The following is a 15220-nucleotide window of genomic DNA, read 5'->3' on the forward strand; positions in this document are numbered from 1 at the left end:
ATGCCAATTAAACACGTAATATAATTTTGATCCCAAAATAGTTATATTTTTATATAAGATGCTATGTATTTTTATAAACAACGGTGATAGTAAACACACAAGAAAGCAAGTAAATTATCTAAATCTATTATATTATTCTATTGACGTCTATTTCTTCACTAATTAAGTACATAAATGGAATTGTGATATAATAACAAATCCTTTTTATTATATTTCGAAATGTTATGAGTTTTGTATATAATTAATTATTACTATCTATAATTCATACGAGTGCATTCGTGCAAGCAACTGAAATACGTAAACAAAGGATACTTAAACTTTTTATATCATATCATAATACTTTAATAATCAACAACATTAACTATGAATTGTCTAAAACTGATCTACTCTGTACTGTGAAAGATTTTTTATTATTAAAGACATTTATAAAGTTTCGTAATTCAATCTTACATGTGTTCACAATTACAATATCTAATACTTTTAAAATGACACAAAACATTAAAGTAATTGGACATTTCGGTGGACTTTTGTACTACATTTTGGGATCAATTTATCCTTATGTACTCTGGGCTCCACTTCATAGTGTCTATAAATATCAGGATCAAAAAAGCTTAGAAATATAATACTATTGAAATATATTGTGCTCAACCCTAAATCTTGTTAAATTATTTTACAAATGTAAAAAATTTTAAGTCATCATCCATTTTTAAAATATAAAATCTGGAGTAATTTTTTACATTTGTAAATTATTATTCAAATTGAATAAAATATTACAGAAAGTGTTATGATGAATATTAATTCATTAAAACTTATAAAAATAGTCAAGAAACATCAAAAACCTAACTGTAATTTACAAATAAATTAGAAACAAAAACAATTTGTTCTGTATAATCACGTTAGCAAGGCTAGCGAATTAATACTTGCAGCATGCATATTAGGCAAAACGCACAGCAACTTAATTCACGACCAAAAATGGTCTTTAAACAATATATTATTATCTTGATTTAAAATAAAACAACCAACCACCTTAATCACTAGAAATATGTACAACTTAACAAACTAAAAATAAAAATAGAGAGATTTTTAGCACATTATAAGGCTCAGTAGTGCACCAGCTAACCTGCTCACTGTTGGTATAATAAATGACCAGAAAAATATAAAATAATAATTGTAGAAGTAGCTTACTCTTAGATAAAATCAATAATTATCACTAATATTACTTTAACAACCTCCAAACAACTTGACTGTCCCTAACCTCTATAAAAACTTTCAATGCTCAACATCAGTTCGCACCAGTGGTCGTTAAATTGTAATTTAATTATTCTAAGATTTAATTTATATTATCAGTATACTTTAACAATAATAGCCTATATAAAAATATATTTATAACTAAAAATATTTTTTATGCATTACAAAGCTGTAATTAAACACTCTAAATCGTGAATTAATTAATTAATAAGACCTATCAAGCAATTGAGATTACAAATGTAATTTCATTACAACAAAAATAAAGTTTAGAAAAATATCAAATGGTTAGAAAACAATAAATTATAAAAGTAAACTAGGTAAATACCAAAAATTATGATAATTATCTTATTAATAGCTAATTACAAAAATATTATTTATGATGGGAATATGTCAAATGTATTTACAAAAGCTAGCAGAGATTCGTTTCCATGATCTGAACTTCACTTACAATTCACACATGCATACATACATATATACATACATAGATACATACCAGCTGATCCTTTATTATTGTCTCAAACCATTAAAAGTCCAGGAATGTCATTTTTACTTTACATACTGTGATTTTTATTTTTTATTACACCCATCCTACATATCCAAAAGACATTTTAGTCACTGTCTTTTCTTTTCTTCCTACCTATCTATCCAATACCCTGCCACATGAGTTATTCCAATAATGTCGAAAGAATAATTTAAGACTAACAGTTGCAAGAAATAGATAAATTTTTTACAAGGCTATATTATACGACGTATATAAATAATAAACGCATTTTATGCAATACAATTACAAATGTAATGTTAAAATTTTGAATTAAACATTTCTAATCTACGCATATGAGATATTTACAAGGGTGAGCCATAGTCTCCGGCATCACAGGGAAGCACACATTATAGTGACTTTTTAAAATACTATTGTAATTGTTGTCGTAATTGCGTCAAAGTCAGACTATCATGTCAATCACTTGTCACTGTCATATACACTCATCATCCACTGTAGCCCCTGATTGCGGCGCACTCAGCAGGGGCAGGTGGTGCAGGCGCGCGCGGGTCAGGAGGGGCGCGCGCGGGGGCGGCGCGGGGCACGGGCCACGCGCGGCGCCAGCAGGTACGACGCGTCGAGTGCGCCGCGCTGGCCGCCGCGGGCGAGGAGGCGCCGGGCGATGTTGTTCACGCGCTCCTTCTGTTGTTCGCGACGGGCACTTGGTGTCAGCGCCTGTAGACATATTTTCCTTAATGACAGGTGCCTTCAATAACTATTTTTATATATCCTATAGAGTAAGTAATTACAACCTTTTGATAGAATTTTATTTTCGGACAAGACGATTATGTTTACCTAATAATTTTAAGTATCAAAGTCGCACAAAGCGACATATTGCGTTAAGACAGCGACAATATTGTTTTTACTATGACTTATTCAGACTCATTTGAAGTGAGAACATAAAAAATCGTTTGCTGGCCCCTAGTATTCTTTAGAGTTGTCTCGTACGACCTTTATATTATAAAACATAATCAGGCTCAATTAAGTCACAACTACCTTAACAATTGAAAATGTAAAATAAGGGATTGTTATGACCTTAAGTAAAGATATATAATATAATTTATACAAACCTTAGGAGTTGTAGTAGACATTGTTGTTGTCGTTGGTTTTTTCTTAACTTCTTGAGTATTTTTAGCTTTATCAGTTGGTGCAGAACTTTTAGCAGCACGACCTTTAAGGTACTCAGGGGACACTTCATGAGGCTGCAATTTAAATACATAAACTTCTTTGATACCATTCACATTACTTTACAAATATTCATATAAAACACAAGTTATAAAACTTACTGCGTAAGTTCTTGTCAGTTTGAGACGCGTAGGAAAGTGATCGAAAGCGTATGGCTTGGTGCACAGCGGGTATTTGGGTCTAGACACGCGTGTAAAAAGTCGCGCGGAGCGGTCCACGCGTAGCTCGCAGATGTATACGTGCTCCTCGGATGCACCCACTGGCCGACCCTACAGAAAGTAAATAATAAATACACTTTTTAGGTTTAGTTAAAATAACAACCTCGTTATTATAGATCAAGTAGAATTATATATAAATTGAAAGTAAGGTAAAGAATGAATTTTATAAATTTAATTTAATACAGAACAAATAGAAAAATATATCAAAACTTTTATAAATATAAATATGGTAATATGTATAAGAAAATATTCATAATTCAATCAGTCATTTTTGCTTCAGGTTCTTTGTTTGTTAAAGTAGGATCTTATGAACCACGTAACTACAATGCTTAACACTTCTAGATTTAAGAAATTTTATTAATGTTCACATAATAAATCTAATTAAGATATAAATCTTGGAATTTATTAAGCATATTATTTAATTTCGTAAGAAATATCTAACCTTGCAATATGTATTCAAGTCCATAACCCAGCACTGTGACATCACAAGTTCTATGGGCACAGCCTCATACAGTGGTACTCTCATCACTTCATTATGGAAGAACCTGAAATAAAATAAACGTAATATGTAAATAATAATTAAACAGTAGCGTTAGTAATTACTAACGAAATTATTGAACGGGCGGATTGTATAATCATACAATATACTTAATATACCAAAATGATGTTTATATGTTTGTTAGTATCCAATAAATGACGCTGTCAAGCTTTAACAAATCATATTGAAATGGATCGAAATGACTCATATTCAAAATGTATTATGCTGATTTGATCCGCGTTCGTAGATCTAGTTGCTAGCTATTAAAGGTTCCGAGGTTCTAGGATAAAATCTCGGATCAAGAACTGTCCAGGTTCGAGCTTTTTTAATGATCAATAAAAAGTCATAGGTTTTCCTTCGAAGATATTAATAATAGCAGCCTGAAGTTTGCAAATTGAGCTCGGATTTTAAGCTTATACATGACGTGCCGAACCTGTGTTTGCGGCTGAGCACACACTTATATTGTACAGTTATCCGAGTCTGGTATTATCGATCAAGATATTATCATAATTATTTCATATATATCTTGCATCAAACTTACTTCCTAGTCGGCTCGTGGAAGGTCTCGTGCGGTCGTAAGTAATGGTGACCATAAACGTATCTCTCTTGAGTATCTTTATGCTTCCAGAGCCGCTCCACTCGAAATATATCCAGCTCCGAAACCGGAACCTCGCCGATTGTCTGATATGTATGTTTACGCACTTCCCCTTCCTGTGGATTATGAAAGAATAAAGGGTTAGCTTTAAAACCAATACAGACATACCCAGATACGTAAGTATCAGCGTTTAAAAGTATGTACCTTATTTTGAGTAGTCTCATCATTTTTATCTTTTCCTTTAGCAATCTTGAGTTTTTTTCTGTCCAATCGTTTAGTTTTAGGGGACTCGTTCTTATCACCATTTTTCTGACTTACATCTGGGCGTTTGTCGTCTATTGGAATATCTCGAAGCACGTACACTGTATCGCCTTGGCGGACTTGTAAGTCACCCCGCATTAGCGATAGATAGAATTGATGACCCTCTTCGGTATATTCGTCGAGAGGAATTTCACGATCGACCTGAATAAAATAAAACGAGAGTAATGAAAATGTATCACATTTAAGCTCGTAATATAATTAAATTTTTATTTTTAAATTCCAAATCAGGTCACTTTTTTATAACATAATTTTATTGCTATTTGCTATTAGTATTGACAGTATTTTTTTTTTATTGATATCATGTTGATTCGAAACCAAATAGGTCAACTTACGCAATGTCGTGTTTTTGCCATGAACATTGTTAAGTTTTTTTTGTCCTTTACATTTAAAATGATGTCTTATTTGTAACAGGTACGGTAAAAGTTAGTGTACCGGTTTGGGGCTGCAGTAGTGGCAGTGGTGTTGGCGCTTGGCGTCGGCGAGTCGCACGCAGCGCGCGTGTTGCCACACGCCGCACCGCCCGCACTGCACCATCAGCCCCTCCTCCACATGCAGGCCGCAGATGCACAAGATCACCTCCTCTGATCAAGTTAATTAATTCAGTAATGTGTTCATTAAGAGCTTATTTAATGTAAAGCATCAAACTATAATTTGAATATACATTTTATAACAATTAAATCTTATCGGTAATCAAAAAAAAAAGTATATAGGTTACCGGGTTTTGTCTTTTGTATAAATCCAGTTGGTAGAGACTCGTTGGGCCCAAGAATTTTAGTTAAATACTCTGCGAAGTCTGATTTCGTTGCATTGTAAACCTTAAAAAAAATTTAATAGTATGAGTTATTGTCTTTATGAATATTTATTTAATATTAAGTTATATTAATTAATAATGTTACCTTTTTGAGCTGTGTAGCAGCTGTACCTAAAGAAGTAAATCTTCCGTGTTCACGTATGACGCTGGAGAAAAAGCCGTTCATGTCTCCGTCAAACTGCGCCACTGTTTCATACTGACCACTGTCTATATTATTTTTTATTGTGTTCAAATCATGTGTATATCCTGTATCTGTCTTGGATTGACCGAGCTTAAGTTTCAGCAGAAGAGCAGAGACAGATTTATCTTCATCATCTAGGAAGACAATAATTATTATTTAAATTTAATAGTTCATATTATAAAACCTTTAAAAAGAACTCTCATAACCCAAATGAAAAGAAAAACAGAATTATTAGACAACCTTTAACAGCCACGACTGAGTTGTACAGGGCTTTGTAAACTCTTCCCAGCCGAGTTTTTACATCGAGCGTAGAGTCATTTTCTAGACGCGCCAGTTCTTTCACATTTTCCTCCTTCGATGCGCGCAAGGTCTGCAATCTTTTGAGAAACACTGTCGGATTCATGGTGTCGGGTAGGGAGAGGGGATTAACGTTGGTGACGACGGGAGCGCTGGGCGCGGCGAGCGGCGGCTGCGCGGGCGCCGGCGCGGGCGTGTCCGCGCCCGACGGCGGGGAGGGGGGGATGGGTAGCGACAAGCGCTCTCGGATACGTCGAACCTGTGGAGTTTTTCAAATGGTAATGATAATTAAAATGTAAGAAGTTCACTAACAGTAACTACTATTTCTATATGAAGGTTATTTTTTTTAATTCTCTGTTTTTCTGTCTCTGTAATTTAAGAGGTTACAGTAACTCAATAACCAAAAAGCCGTAGCAAATTTGGCGGGTTTGCCTTATACTTTTTAATATTGTAGCTTAATATAATTAGTAAATTATTATTATTGATATAAAGTTACTTACATTTTCCAAGTTTCTGAACAGGAAACAGTGACGTTCTTTGACTAAGGTCCTCTCTTTTGCCGTTAGAGGCTTCATTTGCGGCTCTTGCCACAACTTGTTTAAATGTTGTTGATATTTCAGTATCGTCATGTTTTTAATATCGCAAGCAGTGACGCTCTGCTGCTCTGACTTTTTATTGCATTTTACAGCTTTCCTTGGCCGGCCTACTCGTGGCTGATTACCGTTCGAATTATTTGATTGGTTGGAGGCATTAGATGGTGTTCTTGATTGTGTTTTAAGCGGTTGCTTAGTGATTCTTTGTGATTTGCCTCCAATAACACCACGACAGTCTTCTGAGTCACATTTGCAGGGCTAAAAATTTACATTTTATTATACATACATACAAAATTAAAACACATATAGAGTATATTATCACTCTTATATTAATAAAAAGAATGATGCGCTCTTATTATTAAAACTAAATAAATTACTATTTGAAATGCCTACCTGACCAACAGCAGGATTGAATAGTGAAAAGTTGTAGTCATAAGTTAATTCCTCATCTGGATCTATATCGCGAAGTGCAAATAAAGCCATTCTAAATGTACCTGTCAAAAAATAAAATATATTAAGAAAATACTCTTACTCACTGCACATGCCATATTTCATTCGAAACAACAAATTATTACGGTAGCTGGCTGCTTTGTTGAACGTGAGGTTTTCTAGGCTTTAATTTCGTAAATACTTAATTGAATTTTAGTAAAATAATGTGTATATATATATTCCCGCAGGATTGCCGACTTTGCAATTCTGCCAAATATCTCACATTAATCTTAAATGCTCAAAATTGCCGAGAGCCTAGATGGCCCAGTGATTAGAACGCGTGCATCTTAACCGATGATTTCGGGTTCAAGCCCAGGCAAGAACCACTGAATTTTCATGTGCTAAATTTGTGTTTATAATTCATCACGTGCTCGGCGGTGAAGGACAACATGAGGAAGCCTGCATGTGTCTAATTTCAACGAAATTCTGCCCCATGTGCATTCCATCAACCCGCATTGGAGCAGCATGGTGGAATATGCTCCAAACCTTCTTCTCAGAGGGAGAGGAGACCTTAGGCTAGCAGTGGGAAATTTACAGGCTGCTTAGGTTTATATATGTTATACTCAAAATTGCCTTCTAATAGTTTTGGTTTTTACACAAGTGCATGCGACATAAATCGTTTAAAAAAAACATAAACGTTAGTATGGTCTCTTACCGTTAGCAGTCCACTTTTGCATCTCGCAATTGGGTCTGCAGGAGTGGTTGACGAAGCGTCCGTCGCCGCCCATGCGGTGTCCGTCGATGACGAGCCCTCCGTCCAGGTGCAGGCAGTAGTGGTGCGTGTCGCGAGCGTAGCGAGTCGCCATGCGCTCCTATTTTATGTGCAAACATCGAACAAAATTTATCATCAATCATCCTGTGTTTTTTTTATATTTCTTTTCATTCTAATTGTTTTCAATCAAATCAAGTTTACTAAAGATGTGATCAAATATTAATTGAAAGTAGTTAAGTTACATTTCGAATCTGAATAAGTGAGCGCTTACGTTATTGTTATATATATTAATAAAGTGAATATATATAGAGAAGTTGTTATTGTCTAAAGTAAAATAAAATCAATATGTATAAAGTGAATTCCTTCGTATTCCTAAAACATTCTAACAAATCTAAAAACATACTTTATACTAATTTTAGTTATTTTTTTCTATTTATTACCATAAAAACCTTTCTAATTAACTTATATTACTTATATTTCGCGTTAACGTCATGTGGAATCAGTCGACGTCGAATTCATTAAAAATTTATCACCTTGAAAACAATTTTAATTATACGATAAGGTAATTATGTTATCTTATGCAAATACTGCAAATCCTACCTTAAATTCCTTATCAGAGACGACTTCACCGACGTACTCGAGTATGAAGTCTCCAGACTTTATCATGTGCTTGGTACGCACGCCCCAGCCTTTGTTCTCTGTCATGAACTTCTCCAAGCCTGATGCCCATTCGTGACGTTGTATTCGTTGATTTTTACATTTATCTCTGAAATATAATGGTATTATGATACTAAATATTTTCGTAAAATCTTAAAATATTAACTAACAAAAAAGATTATTTCAGAGTTTTCAAATTGTATAATTACAAAAGGTATGGACAAGGATAATTTTTTACAGTTACTATTGATTTTATTTTTAATTACGGATCTTGATCTGACCTTGTCAGATCCGCTTTAAAAAAGGTTTGTGAAAGAAAGTGAAAGAAATAATTTTAGCGATAATTATTAGTCGATAAAAGTAACATAAGTATACCCGCAAGGACATAATTGCGGCGAACATTCGGAGAACACGAGCCTGTTGATGCAATCTTCATTACACCCCGACGATTGCGCGCAATTGCAAGCCACACTCTCGCACTCTTCTGCTGAGGGCTTCACGTCGTAGTAAACATCTAAAAATTTAATAATTATTATCAATTATTAAACAACCTCTGGTAACTGAATAAAGTAATATTGTGCTTTAACACACTACGATATAAATACTAACTTGTGCGAATCTTTTTATAGTTCCAAGATGGTACTGGCTGATTATAATGTTGTTCCCACCAAATATCGTAAGGTAGAGTAAAATATTGTGGTGTACGGCGCACCCAACGTTCACAATATGGCGGTGGTGCTAGCAAACCTGGTGGAAATTCTGTTTGAGTCACTAGATTCTTTCCTTTTCCATCTGGTTTTGGGCTGAAACAATAATGATTAAGATTAATAAGACATATAACAAAAAAATTAAAAGATTATTGCACAGAAAACAACTTACTCTTCTTTGTAATAATCTGAAAACAGACCAGCTACCAAAAACTTTTTTCGCAGTCGAGGATTTTTTTTGGACACTACAGGTTTTTCCCTTCCATCGACACCATTAACTGGACTCTCGTCGCGTGATGAGGCAACCCGTTTTTTACAAATAATGTTTTTAGAAAGAACGTCGATACTTTTCTCAAAATCAATTTCCTTTTCATTCAATGGTAATGGATCATTTTCATCATGATCATGAAGGGTATCTAACGAAGGTTCACGAGATTTAGATGTTATTCTGCGACTAATTACCGTATCCAATGAACTGTCACGTGAGCTAGAATGTATTTCGTGAGTTTTTTTACTAGTCGTGCACGACCTCGATTTTCGTCTGTTGGCTATGCTCATTGGCTTTGCACCTTTTTCTGAAACATTTTCAATGGTCGATTTCTTGTTTTCGATCTTTTTGGTCCCCGTTTTTCCATCATCAGCTGTATTATCAGAACTCCTAGTAAGTCTGCGTTCGCTAGGATACAAAATGGCCAAGCTCGATTTTGGTCTCAAGCCCACTTTTGTAGATTTTTCGACATTTTTGCGCTTTGAAAATATTTCTTCAATTTCATGTGATGGTGACATAGCCCTTGTTTTTCTTTTCAATCTTTCCAAGTTATCTAAACGACTAGTGTTTTTGTGAGCTTTTAAATTCAATAAACTTAATGGGATACTGTCTTCTGGGTCGTTTCCTAAGGAACTAGTTAATGACGGAATACTATCACTTTCACTAAGCACTTCCCATTTATTGATATGATTTTTAATTTCTTTGTCGCTCTTACTTTGTTTGAGTTGTAAAGCAGGTGCTCTTAAAATTGATGAACTTCCAATCTTTTTCTCACTAGTTTTCTTGTCTGTAGATAGAACCTTATTATTATCAACTAAAACATCCTTTCCTTGTAATTTTTCCAGAGCAACAACGGTCAATCTACCCTGCTTCGGTAGCTCATCTTTATTCAGAACTATTTTTAACTCCGGTTTCTTAACTGTCGTGCGTTCAAGAAAACTGCTCATAGCTTCACCATCTTTGGGGACCCTTTCAAATGCTGAATGATCAGTGTCTTCTGATGTAAAATGGTCGGAGCAAATATTTAATGTACTGCTTGGTTCTATTTTCTTCTTCTTCTTTTTAATGCTAGGAAAACCAGTTCTATTAATAGCTTTACGCCTTCGTGTTCTTTTTTTTGTCTCTACGATTTTATTATCCACCGAGTCGGTACTTTCAGCTGTTTTGGTATTTAAGGCAGATTTTTTAATTGAATCCATAATTGATATTTTCTCTGTTGATATTTTAGGAACTATCACTTTTGTCGGTAGCACTAACTTGCTTTCTCTTATTAGATTATTAGAAGTCTTTTTCTTTTTCTTATCATTTGTGTCGTCATTTTCAGTATTCAGATTTCTCTTAGTTTGACGTAAATTATGACCACTAGCAGTCTCTTGGATTTTATCAGATAAAACAGCTGCAATGGACTCGCCTCGTTTCGGCCTGATTATAGGATCAGGTGTTTCAGATATTAACGCAAGAGGTATTTCTGCCTCGGTGTCTATTGGAGATAACAATGCATTTGAACTTTTGCAATCCATTCCTTTGGTTTTGTTTTTGCCTTTAGCACTGTCTACAAAAACACTAACGCAAATTGATGACTTTGGTATTTGATCTTCTAAATCAACTGAAGGTTCAAATATACCCGTGGGATTATCAACATTAACGACTACAGATTGTTCCGAAGTAACTTCTATTGTTTTTGTTTTTTTAGTTTCTATAACTTTTCCTTTAGACACGGGTGATTTAATTACACTGGCTCTAGTGTTAATTTGCGGTGAGCCTTTATTTTTTTCTTCACATAAGTTTTTAACACCATCATAACTGTTTTTCTCCTTTTCTAGAATACGAGATTCAATTGATTTTCTAATATTGTTATTTAAAAGCGTATCTAAGACTTTAGTCGCTGCACTTGGATTAATTTTTGACACTAAATTACTTGTCAGACCCTCAAGTCTATTCTTTTTGCGTGTCATTATTTCAGATTTTTGTGCGGGTGGAATTGAACTTTTATATAAGGAGCGCGCTGACATACTTTTAAGTGGGTCTATAGTTGATGTATTAGACTGATTATTCTGATCTGTGGACATTTCTGTTGATTTTTCAGACTCTTTGCTGTCTTCTATTGATGTGTTTTGATTGATATCCTTAGAAACATTTGGGTTTACAGATTTTTCTTCGGATAGTTTTTTGGACAATGACTGTACAACTTGATCTAAACTAGAATGTGATATAACTTTGTCAGCTTCTAGTCTATGACGCTTTTTTGGTGTCGCAATAGGGGCTGTATTACGCATTGGCGACAATCTTTTTTCTGATCTAGGTGATGATATTCTATGAGGATCAATTTTTGAAGACTCTGTTTTTCCTTCGCATTCTTTGGATTTTGGTAAGCATTTTTCTAGATCATGAACCATCTTGTGAACAGCTTTAAGCTTTTCTGATGTTTCATAAATTTTTTTAGACAGTTCTGACTGTTCAGCCGTGGGTTTTTGAATAGTCAGATCATCATCAATATTGTTTGAAAGTGAGGGCTGACTAGTGTCAGTGGGAGTTGTGTCATTATGTTTAGACGATAATTCTCCTGCATTAGCGTTCGACTTCAATGCTTTAGGTGAAGATTCACAATTCTGAGTTTTAGAATCTTGAATATTGTTTACATTGTTTTTAGAATTATCACTACCCTTTTTTCCTTTTTCTGCTATTGCTTTTTGTTTGGAAGATTCTTCTGTAATATTATTATGTATATCTCCCATGCAATCAGTTTCAGTGCATAAAAATTTGTCTGAACTAAGATCGGTCTTAGAATTTTCATCAAATTCGGCTGTTACTAAGCTCAGACTTAATGAGTTACTTGTAGAAGAATTGATATGATAATGTCTCTTTTTCAAAGGTAATTTATGTTCATTTGTATCCTTACCTTTATTTTGAGATTCAGTTAATTGTTTTTTGTGTCTTCGTTTTGATGTGGGAGTAACAATTTCCTGATTATCTGACGTTTTTCTTTTCTTTGAAGCTCTTTTTATAACTTTTGTTGGAGCTTGTTCCGTTGGTTTTTCTTTTTCTGCTGCCTTTTGCGGAACTTGTGATATATTTGTCATGAATTTAGGAGCAATTTGACATAGTTTTATAAAGTTTGATATTAAGCTGTCCATATCTTGACTAAATTTTTGATCAACTGAATCTACAGAATTCCGATTCGTATAAGATTCACGACACCTCGAAGCCGACCTTGAGCGATGTCTTCTCTTACTACGATGCCTGTGATGTTTACTTTCAGTTTTAATGGTTATTCTTGATGGTCGTTCAGTTTGTTTTAAATTTATTTTAGGAGGTGCTAATACAACTGTCCTTCTATGTTTTTTAACGTTATATGTTGGTTTTATATGTGGCTTTTTAAAATTCAAGAAAACATTTCTCGACAATGATTTATTCGGAATGTATGTATTTTTAGCTTTTTCAAAACAACTGGGTAAGGATTTAGAAATATTTTCTCGTTTTGCATTCGGAGAATCTTTTTTTACTTGCTTTCGATTTTTTGGTGAAAGTGTTCTAGTAAAATGTCTTAAGCTGTCTTCTTTTTTTGCACTAGACAATTTAGAACCGGTGCAAATTGGTGAAACACCAAATTTATGAGTAAAAACTGGCTTCAGCGATGGCAGAGGGCTCCCAGTGTAACGGGTCTTTGAAGGGGATTTCAATAAGGTATTATTGTTATTATGACTCACTTTGAAGATATTATATGTCGTTACTGGCCTCTGCAAACCACTAAACACAGGACCGGGTGCAAATGGGTCCGAAGAATTTAATCTTAGAATATGCTTTTGATTATTCTTTGTAAAGCCATAATTATATTTTGAAGGTAACGGATATTTTGTACAGACGCTTACATATTTCGGACTAGCGTTTGGTTTACGTAAGTAGGTCTCACATTCAGAATCACTGGAGCTGTGACCTAAAGTAAGACTACTAAAAGTTTTATTTGATAATACTAAAATTTCTTTATCAGATACGAAATGCTTTTGATATTTATAGTAGGATCTGTTTCTAACGGAACGCGTTTTCTTCAACTTCCGCATCCGTCTTCGCATACTTCTGACACTATAATCTGTTTTATAACCAGATTTATCACTTTTGTACCCAGATTTATGATCGCTTTTATAACCAGATCTATAGCAATCACTTTTATATCCTGATCTGCAACCATAATCACTTTTATAGCCTGATTCTATTAATCTACTACAACTTTTATATGGTTTAAATTCGTGATCACTTTTATAACCAGAAAGAATATCTTTATATTTAGGATTGAGGTCAATTTGTTTCCAGGTCGGGTCAAGCGGATCATCAGCGGCCGCTTCATTTTCACTTTGATGATCTCTCCATGAATTATTTATCGCCTTACTATTTTTGTTATTTTTAGGTAAATTAGCCAGTTTGCTATTTACTTCCTTTCTTTTGGCGTAAACACCAGATAAAACAGATCTATTAGACGGTAAGGAATCATCATCACTGTCTGCTGAATCGAATTGATTTTTATCTCTTAAAGTTTTTGGTGTGGTTTTAGTATTTTTCGCTTTATTTTGCGGTTTTCTTCCTACTTTCTTTCTTGGCGGGTATAAAACTCTGTCAGTAGCATATAACATCCTATCTAAGGCTGCTATATCGAGTTTGTGATCATTCTTTTTATTTTTTTCATATTTATTTTGTTCTTGTTTAAGCGGAATAGGAGAAGGAGCTTCAGTTTTTATTTGCTTAATTTCATTTTCTAACCGTTTTTTCTGGAAATCACAATCACTTGAATCAGACCTATTGTGCGTTCTGCTTCGTGTTTTTGATTTAGAGCGTGCACTTTTTCGCTCGCCGATATTATTTTCTTTATGGGTGGACTTTCGACTAAGCCTACTATTACTCTCATCGATATCGTGTCTTCGCAATGGTGAATGTGTGGGTGAGTTGTGGTTAGACAAAATTCCTGAATCAGGAGAAACATTCGGCGGATCATTATTATTATGAAAGTCGTTAATTACATTAACTTTGGCTTTAACTTGTTTTTGAGATTCAGTACCTTTACTCTCAAATTCGTCCACCTTTCGTACTTTACGGGGACGACCTCTTTTCCTTCTAGATTCAATAACGATATTTTTAACATCTTCCTGAGATTCAACAGAGTTTGTACTAATTGTATCTAGTTTTTGAGACTCTATTTGACTAACCGAACCTGTATCAGGGCCAACAACTGTTATAGGTGAACTTTTTAATAGGTCACTTGCACTACCAAGTTCTGAACCACCTGATGTTATATCCAAGTTCATGAAGTCGTTATTATCTACACAATCATCCAGACCTGGAGCACTTGGTATTGTTAACACTACAGATTCTGTGACGGACGTTATTTCATCAAGAGCTTTGTTTATTTGGGAAAGCTCTTCTGTCTGCTGTGGACTTAAATGCTGAGTATTATTCAAATAATTTGAAGCAATGGGAGGAATTTCAGGCAAATTATTTATTTGCCCTAAAACACAGTCAGTGATCGTTCCAACGCCTTCAATCGAGTTTGATGTGATACCACACTGTAAAGACGGAGTTGCCGCAGCATTGATGGTGGTGAGTGGAACTGTACTACTTAATAATTGTGTCTGAGCAACAAATTGTTGTAATAAACTGGACGCGTAATGTGAAGTGTTTTGATGGACAGTATCCGAATTTGAACACTCATTTTCTGAACCCGATGAGTCTGCAGTTGCCCTTTGTATTGCAGCTGTTACGAGTTGTGGTGTTAATTCCATTTCACTACTTGAGCCATCTCCTATAAAAAAAATAGAAAAAATATATTTTAAAAAATCTTCTCAATATACATTGTTAGTTATTCAAATAAAATAT

At 34.4% G+C, this 15220-nt stretch overlaps 1 protein-coding gene across 5 annotated transcripts in view; it reads right to left on the reverse strand.

Moving 5' to 3' along the window:
* Nucleotides 1–326: 326 nt before the first annotated feature.
* Nucleotides 327–15220, reverse strand: part of LOC113398677 (uncharacterized) — a 45854-nt gene continuing 30960 nt past the window's right edge. For all 5 annotated transcript variants that reach the window (XM_026637538.2, XM_026637539.2, XM_026637540.2 and 2 more), the window contains 17 exons: nucleotides 9263–15146; nucleotides 8993–9186; nucleotides 8759–8897; nucleotides 8327–8492; nucleotides 7670–7826; nucleotides 6919–7019; nucleotides 6433–6783; nucleotides 5876–6191; nucleotides 5540–5769; nucleotides 5359–5458; nucleotides 5076–5224; nucleotides 4527–4784; nucleotides 4269–4438; nucleotides 3632–3734; nucleotides 3073–3240; nucleotides 2857–2988; nucleotides 327–2461 (listed from right to left, as the gene is read on the reverse strand). In XM_026637538.2, the coding sequence (XP_026493323.2) occupies nucleotides 2297–2461; nucleotides 2857–2988; nucleotides 3073–3240; nucleotides 3632–3734; nucleotides 4269–4438; nucleotides 4527–4784; nucleotides 5076–5224; nucleotides 5359–5458; nucleotides 5540–5769; nucleotides 5876–6191; nucleotides 6433–6783; nucleotides 6919–7019; nucleotides 7670–7826; nucleotides 8327–8492; nucleotides 8759–8897; nucleotides 8993–9186; nucleotides 9263–15146 (8783 nt within the window). In that variant the 3' untranslated portion in view covers nucleotides 327–2296. The remainder of the gene's footprint in view (nucleotides 2462–2856; nucleotides 2989–3072; nucleotides 3241–3631; nucleotides 3735–4268; nucleotides 4439–4526; nucleotides 4785–5075; nucleotides 5225–5358; nucleotides 5459–5539; nucleotides 5770–5875; nucleotides 6192–6432; nucleotides 6784–6918; nucleotides 7020–7669; nucleotides 7827–8326; nucleotides 8493–8758; nucleotides 8898–8992; nucleotides 9187–9262; nucleotides 15147–15220) is intronic.

The sequence above is a fragment of the Vanessa tameamea genome, chromosome 14 (assembly GCF_037043105.1).
Source record: "Vanessa tameamea isolate UH-Manoa-2023 chromosome 14, ilVanTame1 primary haplotype, whole genome shotgun sequence".
Classification (NCBI taxonomy): Eukaryota; Metazoa; Arthropoda; class Insecta; order Lepidoptera; family Nymphalidae; genus Vanessa; species Vanessa tameamea.